General features: G+C 43.8%; 3 protein-coding genes across 5 annotated transcripts; 2 read left to right on the top strand and 1 right to left on the bottom strand.

The window, feature by feature from the left end:
- The first annotated feature begins 2,285 nt into the window (after positions 1 to 2,285).
- Positions 2,286 to 11,766, top strand: LOC148334381 (protein LTV1 homolog). 2 transcript variants are annotated; one of them, XM_088299476.1, is made up of 11 exons: positions 2,286 to 2,469; positions 3,387 to 3,518; positions 3,644 to 3,847; positions 4,312 to 4,399; positions 5,041 to 5,161; positions 5,733 to 5,952; positions 7,990 to 8,117; positions 8,186 to 8,316; positions 8,608 to 8,660; positions 9,603 to 9,803; positions 11,078 to 11,766. In XM_088299476.1, the coding sequence occupies exons 1-11, from the start codon at positions 2,467 to 2,469 to the stop codon at positions 11,189 to 11,191; spliced, it is 1,395 nt and encodes a 464-aa protein (XP_088155602.1). In that variant the 5' UTR covers positions 2,286 to 2,466; the 3' UTR covers positions 11,192 to 11,766. The 2 variants fall into 2 exon arrangements, with proteins under 2 accessions (XP_088155602.1, XP_088155601.1); XM_088299475.1 differs by lacking the exon at positions 2,286 to 2,469 and adding an exon at positions 2,536 to 2,654.
- Positions 11,767 to 12,182: 416 nt separating this feature from the next.
- Positions 12,183 to 17,769, bottom strand: LOC148334382 (uncharacterized). Its single transcript, XM_088297413.1, has 4 exons — positions 17,491 to 17,769; positions 14,715 to 15,026; positions 14,343 to 14,500; positions 12,183 to 13,318 (listed from the first exon to the last, which is right to left on the bottom strand). The coding sequence occupies exons 1-4, from the start codon at positions 17,546 to 17,548 to the stop codon at positions 12,746 to 12,748; spliced, it is 1,101 nt and encodes a 366-aa protein (XP_088153539.1). The 5' UTR covers positions 17,549 to 17,769; the 3' UTR covers positions 12,183 to 12,745.
- A 796-nt stretch (positions 17,770 to 18,565) lies between these two features.
- On the top strand, positions 18,566 to 21,644 carry LOC148334383 (uncharacterized). 2 transcript variants are annotated; one of them, XM_088299237.1, is made up of 4 exons: positions 18,566 to 18,789; positions 19,437 to 19,801; positions 20,536 to 20,804; positions 21,320 to 21,644. In XM_088299237.1, the coding sequence occupies exons 2-4, from the start codon at positions 19,456 to 19,458 to the stop codon at positions 21,542 to 21,544; spliced, it is 840 nt and encodes a 279-aa protein (XP_088155363.1). In that variant the 5' UTR covers positions 18,566 to 18,789; positions 19,437 to 19,455; the 3' UTR covers positions 21,545 to 21,644. The 2 variants fall into 2 exon arrangements, with proteins under 2 accessions (XP_088155363.1, XP_088155364.1); XM_088299238.1 differs by lacking the exon at positions 18,566 to 18,789 and adding an exon at positions 19,086 to 19,167.
- Positions 21,645 to 23,677: the final 2,033 nt, after the last annotated feature.

The raw sequence follows: 23,677 nt of genomic DNA on the forward strand, positions 1-23,677 counted from the left end.
CTTTTTTGGTGTGTGTGCGAAGATTCGACACCAAGTCAAGTGGAATGAAATTGATGCAATATTTTACCCTTTTTCTTTTTCTTTTTTTTTTAAAAAAATGGGCAATGCTTCTAGGCCAAGTCTTTTGGGGCCCATCTGTTAGTTTTGCACGTCTAGAGTCTGAAATGTGCCTGCATTCTTCAACTTGGGCACATGAGATGGAGAGTGTTTGTGAAGCGCCGTTTTCACATCTTTCCACAGCTTCTCAATCGGTTCTTTGGGCTTTGACTTGGCCATTCCAACCCGTGCGCGTGTTTCGTTTGGAACCTCTCCATTCTCCATTTTGCTTCCCATCGACTCTCTGATGGTGCCGCCGCCACCTTTGTGTGACAGCGGGGATGCTATTTTCAGTGTTACTTTTGTCATCGTGCCCCAAAAGTTCCATTTGGCTCTCATCGGACCAGGCGCACCTTTTTCCACACGTTTATTGGTTCTTGCGGATGGCTCGGCAAACTCGTGTTGCATATTCATTTCATTGTTCTGAGGAATCAATTGACATGATCGGTTCCTTCACGTCAAGGAATATCAGAGCACGTGTGTACATATATAGATATCTAATTTTCCATTTGGGATTAAAATGACGATTCAAAAGCAGCTGAACTTTTTTTTCGCCGGAGGCCGAAGCAAAAATGAGCCACGAAGGTGTAAAGTCATGGATGGCCACACAACATCCGCATTGAACAACACCAATAGTGAACAAATAATGAAATAAAAGAGGTCAAATGGTCCATTTGAAGAAGCAACACAGACAACTTGTACTTTTGGGAACATCAAAGAAATAAAGGGAAAAGAGTTCATGGAAAGCCTTCAAGTGTTGTGTGATGAGGTCCCTTTTTTTTTTTTTAATTGAGACTTTCAAACATTGACAAACATAATTGTTGTGTAACAAACCTCAGAGCAAGAAACAAGCAAAACACACACGCACACGCACGCACGCACGCACGCACACACACACACACACACACAACAAGGCGACAAAAAAGAAATAAAATATCAGGCGCGGTAAACGTTCAACTGAAAGAAAGTGCAACGTCCAAACACTTTTCTTGTTCTTTGTTCATTTTGAGATGTTTGCAAGCGATTCAGACGTCCCTATTTTGTGTAACTCAAGCGGGCCAAATATCATTGAAAGATTGAGCACAAATATCAAAAACTACTGTCATTGTGTGGGAAACGTGGAAGCGGATACAAATCCGAATCATCTTGAGTGGACAAATATGGAAAAACTCACGCAAGGAAATTGTCTCTGGCAGATTTTTGTTCTTTGGTTTTCGACATTGTCACTTTTCTTCTGGTATCAATTGTATTTGGGTTCATGTGTTCTAATTCACCGGCTTATTTTTGTTGCGCCATATGGAAAGCGCTTTGTTACAGTGAAATAAAGTTGTATTATTACAGTAACAGAAAGAAATTATTTCCTTTTGGTAATGTACAGCCCTTTCTTTCTCAGCAGCACTTTGAAACAGTAATCAAAGCCTTGGTTACATGAAGACAAGATCTGTTGCCGGCCGGTCCTTCCCGATGTGCAATGATATAATATTTACTTTTAAGATAAGATTCCCTTTATTAGTCCCACAATGGGGAAATTCGAGATTGGAACCCAGGCCTCCTGGGGCGACTGGGACCGAAACGCGGCGCCTTAGACCACTCGGCCATCCTGGCAGCCAAAGCTCGCATTTTTATTCTTTGATTTTCTACCCAACATGGAACTGTCGCTGTTCTTTGGGCATGTGTTTTCATTTGTGTTCTAATTTCCTGCGAATTCATATGACGCCATATGTAAGGAGCGTGTTCGCAGCTCCAGCTGCGCTACATCAATAAAGTTGTATTTGTATTTGTATTTGTATGCGATGACATCCGTGCATTGCACAGACAATCCCCCATGGGGCAGTGTGAAATGTGTGCCAATAACTTCCCGTCTCAACAGATCAAACAATGTAACTAAAAAATACAAATCCAACTTGATTTGGTGCGAGTCAACATTGGGATCGTGGAGTCGGAAAGTTCAAGTACGTTTTACATTGTTGTTAATAAAGTTGACAGAAAAAAAAACAAGACCATACCAATCCTGACAGTGGAAAAGAACAAGTCAACAATTGATAGATGAATTTTCTTTGTTCCTCCCATCTGTTGATACGTATTGTTGTTTTAAATGCTTCTTTCGAGGATATAAATACTATGTGTTCAAATTGTTGATGTCAAACGCGAGGTTTAGTTTGTCAACGCCTCGGTTGGTGTACACAAAATGGTTCCGTCCAGCAGTGACGACAACAACAAGATGGAGGCGCTCAAAATCAACGTGATCGAACATTTTTGACTCATTTTCAATTTTAACTTTTAGTGACATTAAATTTAAGGGAGCTATCTACAACAGCGTATGGTTTGAACATTCCAGCCTAAGACCGCCCCGAGAAAAACAAGAAAGAAATGGTTAGTTTACTCAAATGACACATTTTGAACGAGTCTTTAATAGCTAGCCAACAAGCTAACCTCGGTGCTCCTCGCAGGTGAACTCGCTGCTGCTAATCAATTTGCTTTTTTAAAAAAAAAATATTATTTTGTTTAATATATCCTCATCCTTCTTGGACAAATTATTAAGTCTTATGTGCATGCGAGTGAGTTTATTCCTGAGTTATTTGTCGAGGAGTGCATTATTCACTTGTGCGTGAACATGGATACGTTTGGATGAGTTTTGGTGTAAATCGGTGTAGCCTTGGCATATACAGATCACATAGAGGCCAAATATTAGCTAATAATAATAATAATATTAAAGTCAATTACAAAGCGGCTGGATTTTCCCGCTTAACGCATAAATTCAATCAGAATGCCGCGATTAGACTAGCGAGGCTGATTTTTCTAAAAAAAAACAAAAAGCCGTGGGGTTTCCTTCCCCTTGAATGGCCAACAATACAGTTACATGGTTGTTTCTCGACTTCTGCAGCTATAACGAAGAGCCCACACAGCTACGTAGTTGTTGGGTCCGTGCATGACTTCTCTTTCACTCCACACAGGCACGTTGCAGCCAGAATCGAACCCCGCACCTCTGAACTATGAGGCCGACATGCTAAGCAGTCATCCACCCGGACACCCACTCTGGTTCTTTTAACTTGAGTTCATTTAAATTAGTTTTGAGGGCGGTTTTGTTTTTATTACGTTTCATGATTATTTTTCAAAAACAGTACAGTTTTATTCATTTTTAATTGTTTTACGTTTCCATTCTTAAATTGGTGTTTTACATGCACCGTCGCTTGAATAAATAGTCTCCATTGATATGTCCCCTATCAAACAAAGTGCAACCAGCATGATGGGATGTTTGACAAACTTTTCTTGCCTGCGTTTTCTGGCAGCCTCACAGGAAGAAGAGGTCCTTCATTGAGAAGAAGAAGGCGGTGACCTTCCACCTGGTTCACAGGAGCCAGAAGGACCCCCTAGCGGCAGATGAGAAAGCGCCCCAACACGTTCTGCTGCCCGCCGCCAAGGTGCCATTCGCTCGGCTGGATACGGTGAACCCCCAATTATGGCGGTGGGGTTCACTCACTGTCGACTTTGTGGATGGTAAATAACGCTGTGGCGGCTGTGGACTGCGTGTTGTGTCTTGTGGCAGGCGGACGCAGAGAAGCGGCGGGAAGAGCAGAGAAATTTTGGCATCTTCTTTGACGACGACTACAATTACCTGCAGCACCTGAAGGAACCTTCCGGACCGATAGAGCTGCTGGCCGCCCGACCCTCGCCTCGTTTTCGCCTTTGCACTGAAGATGATGATGATGATGACGATGATGATGAAGACGAGAAGGACAAGGTGCCACCTGTAAGTTTATCCACACACGGCCATGATATCATGTCATGGTAAATACGCTTTTTGGCCTTGGACACTCTTGGCGCTCCGCACTGTTACCTCTTTTACCGACTGATGGCGCAGCATCAGAAGCAACTCTGAGTCAGCATCTTGCTCAAGGACACTTGGACATGGTCACACTGGCTGGGGATCGAACGCACAACCTCGGAGTTGGGAGACGACCACTCTACCACTGAGTGTTGATGCAAAAGATATTTTAGGCGGGAGGTGCTTAAATAATATCATTTATAGCATGTGGTGCATGAATTTATTTTTTGAAATCATTTCTTCATTATTGTATGATTTCCATCATGACATTTGTTTGCTACGATGGACGTGAACAACTTAAGCGACCACTCTGTACAATGCTGTGATGTGTGTCCTTTTTTGAATTTCAGCCACAATTCAAGTTGCGCGACTCTTTGTTTTTCTTGCAGGCTGTGAGCATCAAGCTGCCGTCATCGGTATTCGCCTCCGACTTTGAGGAGGACGTGGGCCTCCTCAACAAAGCCGCTCCTGTCTCAGGTGAGCTGGTTCCGCACGTCGGGAACGAGCCACACGGCGGCGCTGTTGCTTCAGCCTCTTTTTTCTGAGCCGTCCGCCCTCATTTGGGCCGTTCGATAAAGACATCGGCTCTATTTGCGACCACCTGATTTAATTCAAACAAAAAACAAATCCCAAAAGACCTTGTACACACGCCTTAGCTCAGGTCAAGTGTCCTAAATGAAGTGCGGAAATCAAATCGCAAGCATAAATTCTACGTAGGTTCACAATTCTTCACCTTGTTGCCACTTTCACCTGGGGCGAATATCTCTTTAAAGCTTTGAATTTGAACGTATGCAAATCTTTGTTTTGTATGTCCAAAATGGGAAAAGAAAAGAGAGTGATGTGATGGCAGCATGAAAAACATTCACTTGCGCCAATGCGAGGAGATAATGATCATGGCCACCAGCGAGTCAGGGTACCACCGAGGGTTCGGGTTCGGGTTCGAGTTCGGTTAAAAAAAAAATTGTGACCCAGCATAAATGTCATCAGAACCACTAAAACAGTAGTTTGTTTTTTTTTTGTTTGTTTTTTTTTTTTTTAATGAAAAGTCATCTTTATCATATGACTGACGCGCATTTAATGAGCGGCGAACTTGAAGTCATCCATGCTTTTGATGTCAGGGCCGCGCCTGGACATGGATCCTGACATCGTGGCCGCCCTGGACGAGGACTTTGACTTTGACGAACCCGACAACGCGCTGGAGGACGACTTTGTCGCCAAGGCCAATCGTGCCCAGCTCAGGTGAGGCTTGACCACTTTTGGCGACGTTTGAATTCAACCTCTGGCGCCGGGCCACAAATCCATTTGTTCGGTTTATTCAAGCGTTTTGTTTTGAAGGAAGAAAAAAAAAATCACTAAGTTGTCAGACATTCACCGCTCAGTGTTAAGAGATCAATTTAGAACAAGATTAACTTCAGGGTACTTTATGTCAAGTTTATTTAAATGTTCACCTCAACCTTTTATGCTAATACTGGGAACTTTTTTTTTTTTTTGTTAGAAATGAAACCAAAAACGAGTGAAAATTTTCCATTTGGGAAAACAATTTACTTTGGTTACCGATTTCCTTTTTTTTTAGTTTTTCATTTAGCGTAAGAAATGAACTTTTTGTTTATTCTCACAAACATGCTTAATGGCATGTCGGTGATGTTCATTTTTTTTTTTCATGTTGACACTAATATTTTCGCTTTTGCAGCAAATGAATATCCGCTGTAAAATGTGGTTATCGGCCGCCCTCACCACAAAAAATTGGCCCTGAAAAAGGCATATCGGCCTATCACGAAGAAATAATGTTGACGCGCTTCCCGTTTGACAGAGTTGACCAAAATGTCGATGAGGACTCCTGGGAAGACACGGACGATGACGAGAACGGAGACTTTGGCTCCGGGGGTTCCTTTTCGGACCAGGAGGATGGCGCTCGGGAATTCCTGTTCGACGACGACGAGACCGGGACCCGCTTCACCGACTACTCCATGACGTCGTCGGTGATGCGTAGGAACGAGCAGCTCACGCTGCTGGACGATCGCTTCGAGAAGGTGCGCCGACCACCCTCGCCGTCTTGGCATGAAGCTCGTGCGCTGGTGTAGTTTTGTGTTTTTAAAAAAAAGCTCATTTTGCATTTTCAAGAAGACAAACAAACAAAGCGAGAGATTAAGCTGCATTTCACAGGGAGAACGCAAAAACACAAATGCAACAAGCACACTCCAGCAGGAGGTGCCGTTCGTTCGCCACAGCTCATGCCGGTCCCGTCGAACGCACACGCGTCACTCCACCGAGCCCCGCCTCTTAAAGGCACATACACGATCCGTCGGGCACACAGACGCAATACATACAAGTGTGAGATTCATTTTTTTTTTTTTGTCTTCAAATACATTGAAGTTTGGATGCTCGCTGTATCACAGAAAAGCATGGGATGCAACTCAAGATTGTTAACTCATTCACTGCCATTGAAAATGACATTGATTGTACCTGGGTTGGCAGTGGTCAATTATTCTGACGATTATTTTTTGACTGAATCAGATTTACATAAATAAAATAAAATCTTAATTACCTTGGCTTTGATCAAAAATGGGACATTATTTTTAATTCATAGTTCTGAAAATGCGCCAACAAAAGTCGGTGCTAATGAGACATCTTGGTGTAATACAGTCCTTCTCAATTATTTTCTGTTACGCCCCCCCAAGCAAAAAAAAAAAACCCACCACCGCAACTCCAAATCATAGCATTTTGGTTGCAAAACGAACCTCCGCCGTGGAGTTAATACTCGCTGCGCACAATGAGCAAGGAGAGCGCCACTGCCCACTACTGGAGTGGATGTGCAATTACACTTGATTGTCATAGAGCGGGAAAAAGTCTGTTCCCCGGGGTCACACGCCCCACCTTTTGAGAAGCGCTGGTGTTGTGCCCGAGCCTATAGAGGACTGTATATTTACCTGAGGGGATAACCTATTTACCAAATTAACAATCAAATAATTTTACTCTTCGCTTATCACTATAATAATTGAGGGAAATTAACATGCAATAATGACAATCACTTTGGCACAATAACACCATGAATATTCAATCAGCAAGAATACACATTTAATATTCTTAGAAATAATTATTCAGCCAAATTACAATATCTAATTCACCCTTATATCAATGCAATCGAACTCAATGTCCTTGTATAACATTAAATGGTACCAATTTAATGCCCGGGTCGGTGGAGCTCGTGAATGGAGGCTGACATCGGGGAAATCCTCCTTCTTGATGTATCCCGAGCTATGCGCGGCGAAGCAGGTGGATCCAAGTGCGCAATTGTCGAGGGGGGGGAGGCCTAGGAAGCGCCGGTGGGAGCGGAGAATTATCTTCATCGGAGAGGGGGGGACGAAGGTCGATCCTCAATGGCGAGGGAAAGGCTTGGGTGAACTGTCCGAGGACAACGGGGCTCTGCCGCGAGGGAGAATGGCCGGACTTAGCCCGCTGAAGCTAACTAGCCCGGATGCTCGCTAGCTCGATCTCCGACAGAGACGCCACACACAAGGCAGCACAATCCACCGCGCCGAATCCTCCTTTTCCGAGGCGACACTTTGTTCGATGGACCACGTGGGTTAACGTCACCGATCCACTTTGCTGGCGTACGAGTTTGCGATCCTTCTTGGCGATGAGAACAGTATTCTTCCAACTGACTCCTTTCCGCGACTCGCACACTTCCTTCTCTTCTGGTCAAGTGCACAATCTCCTCTCTTCAAGTGCGCACTCGCTCACGTCATCAATCGGGATCGTGCGAGACATCCCGCGACTGACGAAATAAGCACATTGTCCATTATATGCGCCACACCAATATCAAAGGCAAACAGTATTAACGACACAGCAGAATGTCAAACGATGCACAATTATTAACCATATAACTGTGTATATCATAAAGCCATAACAAAATAACATTCATTCAGAAAATATCCCCTTCTTAATCACAACTCAAAGGGATGATTCTATAAACATGCAAACCTTCAGCACAGGTGTAATATGTGGAAAAACAAAGGCAAAAACTGCTCAACGACTGTTTGGGCTTGAGCGCGGTGTGTGTGTTTTAGTTTTACGAGCAGTTTGACGACGACGAGATCGGCGCCCTGGACAACGCCGAGCTAGAAGGCTACATTGCGCCTGACAGCGCTCGTCTTGAGGAGGTCATTAAGGACTACTTTGCCCAGAAAGCCAAAGAGTGAGTGAGCCACTGCTCATCATCGTCGTCGTCTTTGTCATCAAAAGCCAACGCCATTTGTACTTCAGTGCTTTGAGGCCGGATGACCTGGGCCCAAAACAACTTCCTGTCCTGCGAGACGATAACGACGATGAGGAGGAGATGGAAACATTGGTCATCAAAGCTCCGGAGGAGAAGTGGGACTGTGAGAGCATCATCAGTGAGTACGATGTTGCACCTTTCAAGACAAAAAAAAAAAAAGATCAAGAATTCAATAAATATTCTTCTTTATTTAATTAAAAAAATCCAAAGATATCACATAGTGTACTTTGCTCAAAGGAAAATAGTAAAAAAAAATGAATTTGATTATTATTCACAAATACATGGCATTGGGAGCCATACATAGAGCCCGAATATGGGAAGCTTTCCGTCTTCATCGGGTGAAAAATGAAAGAGCAGCCGGGAGCGTTTTGTCGGAGAATGTGGCATTAATGCAAATGTTGTCCTGCAGGTACGTACTCCAACATCTACAACAGACCCAAAGTTATCCTGCACCCTGCAAAGGTACCAAAGTCATTTGAAGAAGTCAAACATGTCGTTTTCCCAAAAGAAAAAATGGAAATCTTTCAAAGGGATTAGGTTGCAGCCATAATCTTTGCAAGAACAAATTATGATGTTTTATTCATTCAAGCAAGTTCAAGAGATGCAGCAAAGATGTATAAAAATGTGGACGTTTTTCCAATTTTGGTTTTACACAACAGGCATATTTTGTTGGGGGTTGGGGGGGTGAAGTCTTCTTAAAAAAAACAAAGAAGGGTGAAAAGTCCCCTCCCCGCCTCCAAGAGGCATTTTGTTAGAAGGAAATAGAATCGTGACAAAATCACAGAAATATTTTGCCTGAAAAAACAATTGTAATCTAAAGGTAGTTTTAAAAAAAAACAGTTGTAATCTTTACAACAAGAAGTCCTATTTTGCTGGGATAACGTTTCTGAGTCTTGAAAGATTTGTTATTTTCAAAGTTTTATTCTGATTTTTTTTTTTAAATCACAATCTCCGAATAACGTATTATTGGCAGAAAATATTGTAAGATTCTGTTGTGAAACTTTGGCGAGGGAAGAGAGTCACACATCTTTTTAGTTTGGAAAAGAAGCCTTGATTGTCCTTGGGACAAAAAAAAAGGGCCAAAATTGTTATCAAAGAAGAGACAATTAGTGGAATAAGACGCCTTTTCTTCAAAATACGTTCTTATTCATTTGATGAGATGACGAGTGACAATCCTATCCGAGCGTTTCCTTGATCCAAAGTTAGCAAAGGATCGAGTCATTTGTCTCTTTGGGCATTATTTTGTGATACATTCTAACCATTTTTGTTTTTTGTGGAAAACGTTACATTCATCATTATTTATTGCACATTATTTTGGGGGTGTGCAAGATGGGGCTCGCCATCGCCGCTCGGAGTTCGGCCGGCGCGCTTTGACAAACGTTTGACGGGCATTTTGCCGTGCAGGTGAACCCGATCTGCGTGTCCGCCAGGACGGGCGTCCCTCTGGACGTCCTCCCCGCCAAAGGTCCCACCGGCAGGCAGGCCGAGCGAATGAGCAGGATCGACGATGCCGACCTGCCGCGCGCCGCCACGCTGCCGCGACACAAAGACGAGAGCAAGGAGCAGAGGAAGGCCCGCAAGAACGCCGTCAAGGAGGAGCGCAAGGTCAACGCTCGTCTGGCCGTCAAACGCACACGCGCACAAAAATCAGCCATCGGCACAAAATCGGGCGGATTTGCTTCTTGGGGGGGGGGTGGAAGTCTCTAGCACCCATACTCCAAATTCAAGTGGAATTTGAGCCTTTTCTGTGATTGGCTGGCAACCAGTTCAGGGTGTCCCCCGCCTACTGCCAAAGATAGCTGCGATAGGCTCCTAATTTTTTGCGTTTCAATCCTAACATGCAATCTTTGCAAGATAACGCCCAAGTTGTGAATGCGCGTTTCGCCGCACCGCTGGGAATTGTTTACTGCTCCTGCTTTCGTGGATGGGCAAATTCTGTTGACTTCAACTTGCAAAACCAAAGTGAGAAGGAAAAGCTCCACTCTGATTGGCTGCAGTCACGCATCTTTCTGCCGCGCACGATCGAGCAAGTACAGTGGAACCTCGGTTCTCGACCGTAATCCGTCCCAGAACCCTGTTGGAAAAGCAAAACCATTCCTTTGCTTTCTTTGGAGGCATGATTAGGGGCTAAAACACTTGGTACACCTCTATAAAACGCGAGAGCAAAACGCAGCACGTCCGCACGCGACAACAGTTGGTCACAAAGAGAGCAAGAGAGCGATCGACACCCGCACGCCGCTCAGCATCCCACCCTCGCGTCATACCGGCGTTCGAACTCCGATGTTTGTTCCAACTGCGAAGCAAGAATTTCTCTTTTTTTTTTTGTTCGGACTCCGAGTCGTTCGAGAACCGAGGTGCCACTGTATGCTCAGAGCTGCTCACCATAAAAAGATGACTCCGTTTAGATTGTATTCAAAGAATGAAATATACTTCCCATTTGGTGATTTTGCATTCATTCCAAGATACTCTTCAAGTAAACAATGTGATGACCGTATTTGATGTACTTTTTGCCTCGATTTTCAAGCTATGCGCCTCATCCAACGGTTTTCTTTCACCGGTAGGGGGCGCTCTTTAGGTCAGAAAATACACCAAATGAATTTGTTGTTTTTCTTCTCTTGGGTCTGTTCTGATTTAATGAGCAAAGTGGTTGCCGTGTTTTAACCATGTGTTGATGTGCATTCGCCGTACAAAATCGTTGTGTACGTGCACTAAACAACTCATTTTTGAAAACTGCGGCTGACAGCCTGGCGCCGCTTGTGTCGCGGTTTTTTTCCTTTTGTTGCTGCGTCTTATATACAGGTGCGCGTATATTTGTTGCTTTGTGTATCGACAGCAAATCCTCCAAATGGAGTTGTTGATGTTGACGTGTGCGTTTGCAGGAGCGGCGCGTGGAGAAGAAGGCCAACAAGGTGGCGTTCAAGGAGGAGAAGGCGCGCCAGGAGAAGCAGCTGCTTGACCTCAGGAATAACGTTCAGGGCCTCAAACTCTCGTAGAGGACAAACGTGGGACCGCGTCGCTGCTTGGTTTGCTTTTTGATGCTTTCCTTGAGACTCTTTGCTTGGCCAAATACCGGAAGCCTGTCGCTTGCCGGTCTCTTTCTTGTTCAAATATATACGTTGACGCGGATGCCGCTCAACAAGGAATATTTGTCACGGACGATCAGCATATCCAAAAACTTTCATTCGGGAAAAGTTCTCGTCTCGACTGGTTTTTCACGGTTGGGCGTCGCCACGGCAACAGGGTGTGACGCTGCCGAGTCAGTGCGCACATTCCAAAATGGGCGAGGCGGCCGTCATGCAGACGACGGGATGGCAGCAGTCTTGCATTTTCGACGTGTGCGTGACGGCCACCACATTGGCCGGAGTCCAAGGAATGGGAACAGACCAGTTGTTAAAAGGCAGCAAAATGCATTTACATTCAGCTTTATTTGGTTTGGTTTTTTTTCCCATTTCACATTCTATAGTGGATTATTTTATTGAAAATAGAAAAAAAAAATCAACAACAACTTTATGTAAATTGCCGGCGAAAAAGTCACCCAAATAAAAAAAAAAACAACACTGAAAATGTGTCCATAATCTTTGGACTATCAAGAAAAGCGCACTGAATTCTAAGGCTCAGTCTCAATGAACGGGCGTATTCGAGAAAAATGAATGGGTGCACACATTTTGGGAGGCTGGACAGCAAATGAGTCAAACTTTATTCAACTTACATGATTAGAATTTCACATAAGATACAAAAAATGACATCCAAAGAAATTGACTTACAAGAATCATCTTGTGATCACGCCTGAACCTCCTTTTGTGTGTATCATAAATTATGCATATCCAAATTTTCCTCACGAACAAAACTGAAATCTCAGTCAGTTTGAGCAGGAAAAAAAAAACATCACTTGAAGAGTTTCCTAAAGCATCTGAGCTGCATGTTGGGTGTGTGCTGTTAAGGGGTGTGGCCTAGTGAGTGACATCAGGAGCTGATTCGTCTGTCTGGCGTGCAAATTTTTTACATTTTTTTTATTGGTCCCATTCAAGAAAAGGCTGAAAGTGCAACGCCGACAGTGGTTCTCCTTGCCGCACCTTTCTCCATATATTTGCCACTTAGTGCAAGTTGCAACGTCCATATGATGGCCGCAACTTCAGGAGGAAAAGCGGCTACATGGCAAAGAAATGTAGGAATAAAACGGAAGGCTAATATACAATAAGAAAAAGTTAAAGGAAAGGAGGGAGGAAAATTTTTTAAAAAGCAGGGAGAAGAAAGCGTAGAACAAAATGACGGAGAAGTAAAAGAATGAAGAAGGAAAAACCGCAGAAAAGTAATGATAGGGAAGAAAGAGGTCAAAGCGAAGAGAAAAGTGGAGACTGTAGAAGATAACAAAAATCAGGCAAGAAAAAGTAGAGATGAAAACGCAGTAGCACAAAAGTAAAAAGGAGGGATCAGAAACAGAAAGAAGGAATGGCGGCCAAAGTACAAGTGGTGAAGATATGAGGGGGAGGAAGGAACCAGTTCACATTTGTTTTCTTACACGTGGTCATCAAGCACAAACATTTTTGTTACCTTTCCGCGTAGCCCCACGCCTTGTTTCCACCACCCATGTCCACTTCCATGTTCACATGGGCACGGTCGTAATTGGACCCCGAGCACTGCTCCTCCTCCTCCTCCTCCTCCTCCCGGAGGACAGGAAGACTTTCCATCTCTGTGGAAAGGCCTGAAGAGTCGTCTTCTCCCGGGCTGATGAGCGCGACTCCTAGCTTGCGGCAGCCATCGCCGCCGTCCGCCACGCAGCAGGAGCCCGCCCAAGCGTCCGGGGCAACCTTGGGAGCGCCCAAACACTTGGGGAGCGCTTCCTCGCTAGCCTTGGCCAGCCACGCCGCCAGCTTCCACGCCGTCACGGCCACGCCGACCAGCAGCGCCACGGCGGCGACGCTCACCAGGACGACGGGCAGCGGCACGCTCCCCACCGACCGCTCGGCGCAAGTGCGCGGCGACGGCCCCAAGGCCAGCGAGCCGCCCGCCGAGTCGCGCACCAGCCCCGTCAGCGTGACGCACTCGGCGGAACCCGGCGGAAACAGCACGTCCGTCCTGCACGTGTTCTCGTCCTGTCTGCAGGAAGCCAACACTTCCCCCTAAAAGGCGTCAACACGCGTGACAGAAAGGCAGGGAAAAAATGACTAATGATTCTAAAATCAGTGAGGAAAAAGGACAATTTTTGCTGACTTTTTTTTTTTCTGTTTACACATTTTAAAATAAGATGAAGAGTATTTGAACTCCTTCTCATTCCCCCCCCCCCAAAAAAAGGAAAACAAATTTGGTTGTGACTTGGGCTCAGCCGATTAATGAACAGAAAAAAAAAAGACTTTTTTTTTTGGATACATTACAACAAAAGAAAAAGACACTTCAATTCGACAAAAACAACCAACTGGAGAAATGCAAGGACGAAGCCTTCACATTTTTCAATTGGTCAAGAAAAGGTCAAAAGTTCACATCAGCGGTTGGTTGGCCAACGTTGGCTTGTGTTCCTCTCACAGCATGGAAGACATTCTTCATTTTCAAAGCAAGAATTTCAAAGGTCGGGAACCATGTCGACGGGGTCGCAACAACCTCATAGAGGCGTAAAAAAAAAACTAATCAAAAAGTCAACCTCTACTTTGCACTTTTTCACTTTTCCTTGGTCCCAATTAACTGCAAAAAATGAGGGATTACCACATTACTATTGGGACATTGAAAAAGGTTGATATTTGACTATTCTTTTCTTTTTCTTCCATTTACACGTCAACATTAGAAGATAAAAGCTCATTTTTGACGATGTACACAACATATTACTACATAGTACAAAAAAAATCAATACAATACAAGAATAATACTAAATTTCACATCAACTATATAAATCAAGTTGTATTGTTTTTTTTTTTTTATATTTAGAATTTGCCATTTTGAATGATTTTTTTTTTTCCAGGAAAACAACGTTGTTACGTGAAAGAAACGGGAACGCTCAAATTACTGTAATGCCGTGAAAAATTCACATTTTGTGGTAAGCATGAAAAGCACCACGAAAAAAGTTTTTTTTCTTTTTTTTTAAATTTATTTTTAAACTAACACAACAATGAATGGAATTTAATTTCGGTCCAAATATCAGAAACACGTTCTTACGGCACTGGAGTTGGCGATGAACTCGAAGGAGACGGCGACCGTCCGGGTGGCTCGATGCAGTTGCGCGTGATGGCGCAGCGGGTTGCGGAAGCTGATGGCGGCGCTCCCGTCGTCCGCCTCGTTCGCCTTCACGTCCACGCGGGGGAAGTCCAACTTGCCTGGAAGAAAAACAAAGAAGAATCCAAAGTCAGTCTCAAGCGCTAATGTTGAAGTTTGGACGCGGTCCAAAAGTCCTCCGCCAGAAATCAAGACTGTCGAGTCGCAAGTCATATGGAGAAGTAGGGCAGCGATGAACGATTATTTGATGAATCGATGAATCGGATCGCGTTTGAGGCGAGTTTTTGATTAAACGCGCACCGGCGCGCCACTCACACATGACGTCAGCCATCTTGACGCTGTTGTACGTGAAGGTAACGGAGGCGTTGGCCGACGAGCGTCCGTCGGATGCCAAGGCCGCCACGCTGACGCCGTGCACGTCCATGACGCTCTCCAGCGATGCCCACACCCAAGCGCTCAGGTTCCTGGAGTTGCGCCGCGTCGTCTCGTCCCGCAGGCGGCGCGGACCCGAGTTGCCCACGTAGACCAGGAAGCGGACGTCAGCGTCCTCGGCGTACTGCCAGCGTGCGGCGGCCGTGTCGTCGCCGCACGTCACCGTCACGTTGGTGGGCGGAGCCAGCGGCACAGCTGAAAAGCAAGCGAGACAATTAAGCAATTGCGACCGTCCTCAGGGTTACGATTGCCTACGGATGGTGGTGGAAAAGCGCTACTTTTGACTAAATGTAGCCCCTCAATTCACTTCAACATCTCATTGCGAGCAGGATGGCCCATCTCAAGAGGTCCGCAAAAACCACAAAACCAAATCATTCTTCAGAAAACACTGATAAACATTCATTGTATGTTCCTACGGGCATCGAAGGGAAATGTGGAAAAAATGCAAAAGTCATTTCATTATCTGGCCTGCCATCTTATATATTATTATATATCATATTTCGGGGACACACACCCCAATTTTGTTGGGTTTTTTTTCCCTGCTGTTTTTCTCCCTCCAAAGTCGGTCAAGTCTAAATTAATTAATATATATATATATATATATACACATATACATATATATATATATATATATATTTTTTTTATTATTATTATTTTTTTTTTATTGAGGGGGAATTTGTTTTTTACAAAAAACAAGACCATGAACATTAGAGCGAAAGGTGTCACAGCTCCTCTAGTGGACAAACAACGCACAGACATCGTTCTGGGTTACTTTGACACTGAACAGAAAATGAAAATCTTTACAGCAGATTATTATTATTATTATGGACTGGTCAACAGAATTTATTTTTTGGGATTATTATCTCGCATTGTGCTAGTGAGATAGCAAACAGAAATTGAGTGGGAACTTTTTCTCGAAAGTTGGACTAGCACTCTTCTGTTATCGTCACTTGTATCAGATGGTTTATTGGAGGCAGAGCGAGGTGTGTTTATGTTTAACTTTGCACTTTGAGCCCAATGAAAGGAGAATTAAGTTTCAGTCATTTTGTGATTCTGTGCATGTGCAGGTTTCGTTTAATCCCCCAAAATAAATCGAGTAGGGTCGGGCAAATGTCACATTTGAGTTTAAAACCACCACATGGGACAAAACTTTGGGTGATGAGGTTTCACATTTAAAAAAATAAAATCGGTTTCAGTTTTTTACACTGTAATAACCATGAATAGTTTTGAGGACAAATAATGCAGATCCAAATCAAATTGTTTGTCAAATTTGTCTTTTTACTAATATTATTTACAATATATTCATTTACCAATCTCTACTAAAAATAAATTAATACGGGTTAAACGTATGTCAAGGTTACCAAATAAAAGTTATTTAGATCACAGATATCAGTAAGTGCAGTGCAGTTCAACAACGTACAAACAAATTAATTGAGGATCAGTCAAGGGATTCGGTGTTCAGCCCGAAATAATTCATAGTATCCATAACCAGTATCTGCTGTGTTTAAAGCCAACTTAAAAGTATATTAATTGTCAAATACACAACTCTGTACTGTACCAGAGAACAAACAGTTTCTGACTTCTGTAGAAAATGAAGTGAAAACATTAAAAAAAGAGCGTTGACACTAACAAAGTGTCCTTAAACTTAAACAGTTAATGGTTTTTAGCACTACACGAACCAAATCAAAATTAGGCTCAATGCAACAGAATTTAAAAGAGTGTGTGAAAATACATTTCTTGGAGTAGTAATTGCAAAATCATGTTGGAAGTCACATACACTGAAAAAAAAGGTGACAAATTTACTCGATTTTATTTGGTCAAGTGGTTGCACAAAATAAACTCATCTGGATCCAGACGCATTTTTCAAGTAGACTACTTAAAAATGTACATGACAAAATAAAATGAAGTAAATTGGACAGTATTGTAATACCTGCGTCAGTTGAAGAGTGGGTGACGTCATTGAGAGGGGACGAGCCAGGTTAAGGAAGATTGGCTCGAGAAAAAGAAAAAGGAAGATTGGCTCGCGCAGTTCGTCTGAATGTGGTGTGACTTGTGGCCATCAGCAGCTCATGTGTAAATGTGTTTTATTCGTTATTGTTTTTTGTTATTATTTACCGACTGTGTACATCTTTGACCACATGGGACAGGTATTACAATACTTTACAGTGTAGACTATGACAAAAGAGAAATGTAAAACAACATACCAAACCAAGGACGCTCTTAATAGCGAGTGATTATATACATTTTCATGTACGGTATTAATACCATGCTTGGCCAAAAACACCTAAAAAATAAATACTCGCCCTGTTTTCAAACTACAAAGAATGGCAATAAGAATTACGCATCGGTTAAATCAACTAAACAATTATTTAACGTTTTAAAGTAGGAAGAAAAAAACGAAGACATGGAGTTTACGAATAATCACGCAACAAATATATTTGTGCCCATTCCTGTGATTCTACGTCGTGTTCCGACCTACGTACAACATGGGTGACGTAGGCTTCCTACACCGTCACAAACCGAAATTCTATCAACTTCACCCAAAAGAACCTTTATAGTGAGGAATTTGTGCGTTTCCAAAGGGTGTAGATTAGAACAAGAAGAAAAAGTCGCAAAAGATGTAGAAGAGAAAAGAGGGACAAATGTGGAGTCAACAAACCGGCAGGCGCAGATTCCAACAGCATCAGGAGGGCGGTGAACGCAACATTCGCCAGCATTGCTGTCGCGCGGTCGCTCAATCCAAAATCCGAGTACCCAAACGCCCCGTCATGTCAAAACAAAGTCGGTGCACCGGCGTGACGTCAAACGAGGACCCGGTGCCGCTCGCGCTCGCCTTTTTTTTTTGTTGCCTCTAGTCGGACGTAGATGATCGTTACCGGTTACCGACACCGGCACGTGCTCGCTTCCTTACTTTGGTTTTCTAGGAAGACTCCAATCAGTTTTACCTGCCCACAGCCGGAAGTCACCTGAATGACGTCACACAAACTTTCAAATCACAACCAGCTCACGTCAAGAATGCTTCACATTTAAACTGCATGTGAATAACCTTAAATGGCCCATTTTTCACGACCAAGCTCGGTTTCTATATTTTTGATTAGGAAACTGAAATTGGTTGATTTCTTTTTCTATCAATTCATTTTCGAGAACTTAGTGACTACTTGAAAAACGCCTACTTTTAATGAGGAATGTGGCCACGCCCCTCTCTGCTCTCTCCGTGTTTCCTTTGGAGTCATTGAAGGGACCGACTACAAACTCTCCATTGGAAATCGTTGTCCGAATGTTCAAAAACGGTGATCAATTGGCACCAAAATTCATGTGGACATCCCCACCTATGACCATTTCAATATATTAAAAGGATTAACCTCTCAATGGCAATTTACATGAGAATGAGGAAATGTGGAAGTGAGCAGAGCTACATTGATGAGACTGGAAGGACACTCGCATTCTGTTTCTTTGCTGATCACGTTTGATGTCAATAAATCCAAATTATTGTGCAGCTTTTCTACTTTCACAGGTTGAAGTGGACAAGAGTAGCAATGTGCATTTGCATTTTGCCGTTTGAGACAACACAACTGACAATTGGAGCAATATGACTTTGCTTGCCTCCTGCTGTGACGTCGATGCTGAAACCCGGAAAAAAAACAAGCAAAGGGGGTGGGAGCATTTTAGTACTGATGTCGTTTTGACATGCAAACCTTTTATGCAAGTGCCAATGTTAACGTCAATCAAGAGTGTGTTTTATTTTGGAACCTCACATCATATGGACATTTTACACTTCCGTTCATTTCATATTAAACGGAGCCAAACCGGAAGTTGGTGATTTCACTCACGCTAGCTTGAGCTCCTCCTGCTTCTCGCGGGTCTGAACCGAACCGATGTCGCTGCCTCTTGAGCGGGATTCACGCAACTAAGGAGGTTCGCAAAGGAGCCCGAACTCTTCCAAGCGAGGAAGTTCTGTGTGAGTGGGACTGTTTGAATTCGCTCGTCGTAGTCGTCGCCATTTAAACCCCTCGCTGTGTTTCCAAATCAGCTGAACGGCGGGAACGTGCCCGCCGTCGTTGACGCATTCAAAACCGTCCAAGACCTCATTATTATTATTATTATTATTATTACTATTGAGGACGTTTTCTCGACAAGAAAAAGATAACGCGGCCATCTCAAGTGAATAATCAATAATGGATGACTTTCCCATTGAAGCTGACAGGTTGCGGGTCACGTGACAGCGCGTGTGTCGTGGATCCACTAAACTGAGTTCAGCCAATCGGGGGGCGTGGCCGTGGACTGTACCTGACTTGTGACGTCACCTACGACCACTTGCTGCGTACCGCCGCAAAAGGTCGTAGAAGAAACAAACAGGGCGCTTTTTTGTTCGAGTTTATGCTTGCGCATTTTCTGAACTGTCAATTTGAAATAATGTCCTGTATTGTAATCAAGGGATGGACATTAAACCATGTTTTTTTAAAGATCAGCTGAATCAATGTATTGATGAAGTAATTGACATATGAATTGATGATGAAATTCGTGCTTTGCTGCAGCCCTGACTGCTTAAATCATTCTGACCGTGTAACCTGAGAGGTTTCTTCATCTTACCTTTGCATGTTGCAGCGATGCCACCCTCATCGCCATGGTGACCAAGAAAGTCAGAACGGAGTACATGAAGAAGTTCCGGGAGCCCAGGTGGGAGACCTTCTCCAAATGCTACGAGGACTCGCTCAAGTACCGCCTGACCCGGCGGGTCATGGAGCAATCACACAAGCCGTGGTTCTGGGAAGGCTGGGAGGGTGGCTCCGTGCGGTCCAGCGGTCAGTCCACGCCCAGGACGACGGGACCCCGGCCCAGGTGCAACCGGGTGGCGCCGCTGCCCACCGCCACCCGGACAAACCAGCTGAGGACCAGTCCTGATGCCGGGCTTCTGTCGGAGGAGCAGGAAGCAACGGATGTAACGGACGCCGACGCCGCGGCACCGGCAGGTGAGCTACCGGGGAGACTTATTCCCACTTCTGATAACTCAACTCGACTTGATCATGTGAGGAACCCACAGAAGATCCTCTGTGTCCAAAAATGCCTTTTTGTCTGGCTCTGTGTTGCCATGGTAACCACTAGAACAGGAAGTCGTGGCAATTACATCAGTGGGGCTGTCACGAGCAACTATTTTTCAAATTGATTATTCTCTCCAGCGTAAAAATCTCTTCATGCTTTTGCCAGGGCCGCCGTTCACTTAAAGCTACGACCCGGAAGCGAAAGTCTTGCGTTCTCCCCCTCAAATGACGTTGCGTTGCAAGGTACTCCCAGCCGCTAAGTGGATGTGAATAAGAAATTAGCCAGCTAATGAGCTTTAACACTTGGACGACCAGGACCAGGATTTTGAAACGATGAGACCTACCAGAGCGCTCATTTTGACGGAATGCGCTCCGACGTCATCGAAATGATTATTCCTCGCTGCTCGAGTGTCTGATAAAGGTATTTTGTTTGTTGACATTCTGTTGTTAGTACCTCTTAATGTCAATTATGCCATAATATATGAATGAGAAACGGTTGGTTGAGTGTCCGTGCGGGTCAGCTGGTTTGGTGCTGAAGGGAGGGTGACGCAAAACCCAATTTGCTGTCGAATGATTCATTTCGACAGGAAGTGATGCGCTGTTCTTTTGACGTGTCACAAAAAGGCATCTAGACAAATCGTCAATTTTTGTTGGATTTGCCACAGAGACGGCGAAGACCGAAAATGCGCTCTCGCCTCCTCCGAACGCAAGCGGAGCGTCTTGCGAGCGGGACTCCGACGACAACGGGTCGCCGCACTCGAATGGGGATGCCGCTGAGCCAGTACGTAGGAGACACCGCTGCCAAGACGGTTGCCACGGTAACAAGTCGCCTGCCGACCGCAGACCCGAGCGGGCCAAGAGCCAACCGCCACTAGGGGGCGCCAGGGACAACATGCGGCGCCAGTGTGAACACAAAGCTGCGACACCCAACAATGTAAGTTCTTGACCCAGCGAAGATAAAGCTAAGCTAATGTCGGGCCCGACCGATTTTGAATCGATTTTTTTTTTTTTTTGGCTGATGCCGATTTCAATATTTGACAGAATGGATTTCGGTTGTTTTTTGTTTTTTCCCTTATTTTTCCGTTTTATTTTGTATTCCCATATGGTGAACTTTTATGATTGTTTTTTTTTTTTTTTTTTTTAAGATGACGAATGATTGGAGTTTCAATTTATTTTAAGCATTTAAATGCTTATGCAGGCTCGACTGTTTATTGTAAATAATATTTTTTTCTTTTTTGCTCTCGTAGCGCTTACAGGAAAAAAAAAAGTATGGAAAAAAAGGATGGTCATTGTCTTTTTGATTTTGTCATTGCGGGTTTACGTTTCAACAACAAAACTAAAACAACAACAAAAAAAATCATTTTGATCGCTTGGGCCCGACACATGCTGAACGAATGTGACTGAACAAACACGTGAATGAAAAATGGTGAACACGCCGCCCGCCTCCAGGGCGAGCGTTGCGACGCGAGCGTCCAGACGCCGCCGCGTCCTCCCGACAAGCGCCCGGCGAGCGCCGATTGCCGCCGCGCTCGCTCGGCCGACCCAGACAAGCCGAGACGCTGGCAGCGGCGTCAGTTGACTGCCTCCGCCACCGCCACCGCCATCGCCGTGACGACGGCCGACGGGAACTGGATGACGGAGTACATGCGGTGCTTCTCTGCGCGTGTCGGGTAGACGGCAGGCCACGCCTCTTTAAAGAAGGAAAAAAAAAACCAACTTTGGATGGAGCCTCACAACAAAACATCCAAAGCACATTTCTACTCCGAATCGTCGACATTCCACACGTTTTCTATCCAAATCTTAGAATTACGTATGTATCATTTTAATCCCGGAATGAGCAATTCTTTCCAAATGCTCACAATATACAAAAGATTTATTTAAACGAAATGTGAAGACTAAGCGCACCACTTCTTTGCATGTATTCATTATTTACAGCGGTGCCTTGACTTCAATTTGATCTAATATGGACTTTCCCCATTGAAATGAATTTGTTCTTCTTATCTTTCTTCCTTTGCAGCCCTCCCAAAGCTCATTTTTGGAGCATATTTTTAAGGACAACCGCACTCACCAGTTATGTGAAGACTCAAACAATTTAGTTTTTTTTTGGCGCAATTTGTAATTTACTTGAACTCCAAGTGCGTTTTGCTGCGCCTTCTTGGCCTGACCACTGGAGGGCGCTAGAAGACCTACTTACAATTTGATGATGCAATCTTCGAGTCATTTTCTTCGACGTGTTGCTGCACCATTTGAGTTCACATAGCTCTTGTCTCAAGGTTTGTTAGCGTGAAATTGATGCCAGTTTCGTTCGGCCACCGATTGCCTTCGACAGACGTTGAGAAGGCAAACGTTGCGCATTTTTGCTTCAATGCACCTCGTTGCCGTTTTGTGGTTTTGCGTTCGGGCTGATGCAAGCGTCACAAAGCAGGCTGACAGTTTCGGACTGAGAGATGGCCACTACCCCGCCTTGAAACCCTACTTTATAAAAAAAAAAACTCACTTGAAACGCTGACCATAATTTAGAACCCAACCCTACTTTGAAAAAGTGACCCCATTTTTAAAAAGCCTAAAGTTTAAATGCCACATTATTTGAAGGCATGACCTTACTTTAAAACCCGAACAATAATTTGAAAACACACTTTTGAAACCCTGCCACTAATTTGAAACCTTACTTTGAAACACAAACGTTAACAAGTGGATGAAAGGCCAAAATGTCAGAAGTCAAGGCACCCCTGGAGTGGACTCGCCAAATAGTGTTCCGCTCGCACATTCCTTGAAAATCTGTTGTGTTTTTTGAGGGGTTGGTCAAATCTGTGCTGAGTTTTGCCCTTCGTGGGAACACTGTCGCTATTTATGTCAAAAGAATTTATATTGCTTATCGATCTTTCTTTTCGCTTCCTATATTTCCTGTGAAGTGACGTTTCGATTTAAAAGGAGTACAAGCTGAAGTGGTGAATCGATATCAATTCTGGTTCTTAGTTTTAAATTGCTATTCATTGTGGTGTATTTATTGTACAGTACTTATTTTTTATTCTTGCACTAAATCGTCAACATTTCATTTGGTAATGAGGTCAAGTAATTATGAAGCATAACAAAATGTATTTTTTGCATTCACGATACAAATTCTCAGGACTAAATTACAAATATGTCACTACTGAATAGTTGTACTTTATAATTCCACATTTCTGTTCTGCCATTGTTGATCCTTTAGTGGAAATGAAGTCCAAATTAAATGAGGGGGGGGGGGGGGGGTGATTGCAAAATTGTAAAGCGTGAATTCAACGAGAACAAGGAAATCTTTTTTTGTTGTTTTTTTTTTTGATAGCTGACCTCCAGTTTGCTGTGTGAACGGATACTGCCGTACGAACTACGCAAACGCACACAGACATGTCTTCAATAATTAAAATGTTTTTTTTTAGGTTATTTTACTACAAACAAGCAAAAAAAAGATTTAATGATAAGACTGAATGACGTTTATTCAGTTGCATCTCTAATAAGCTGTGCGAACAATCACGCTTGCGTGAAGACGAGATATTTTGATTTCTATTTTTTGATGTAGTCGTGAATGTGCTTAGATTGACAAAAGTGACGAGGATTGATAGAATAGCTCGCAAGCGAAGCGATCGCTAATTAGCAGCACCAACATTTGGACAGTAAAGAACACAAAATGTTGCATTTGTCCGTAGACCATTTGTTTAAAGGATTACAATAAGAAGGAATTCAAAATAAGAAAACATTTCGCAATATGGCTCTTACAGGACAGCTTTGGTTTTTTTTGCTACGTGTGCAAACAAGGAAGTGACGTCACCG

The sequence above is a fragment of the Idiotropiscis lumnitzeri genome, chromosome 6 (genome assembly GCF_059441095.1).
Source record: "Idiotropiscis lumnitzeri isolate Australia: NSW breed Sydney's pygmy pipehorse chromosome 6, RoL_Ilum_1.0, whole genome shotgun sequence".
NCBI lineage: Eukaryota > Metazoa > Chordata > Actinopteri > Syngnathiformes > Syngnathidae > Idiotropiscis > Idiotropiscis lumnitzeri.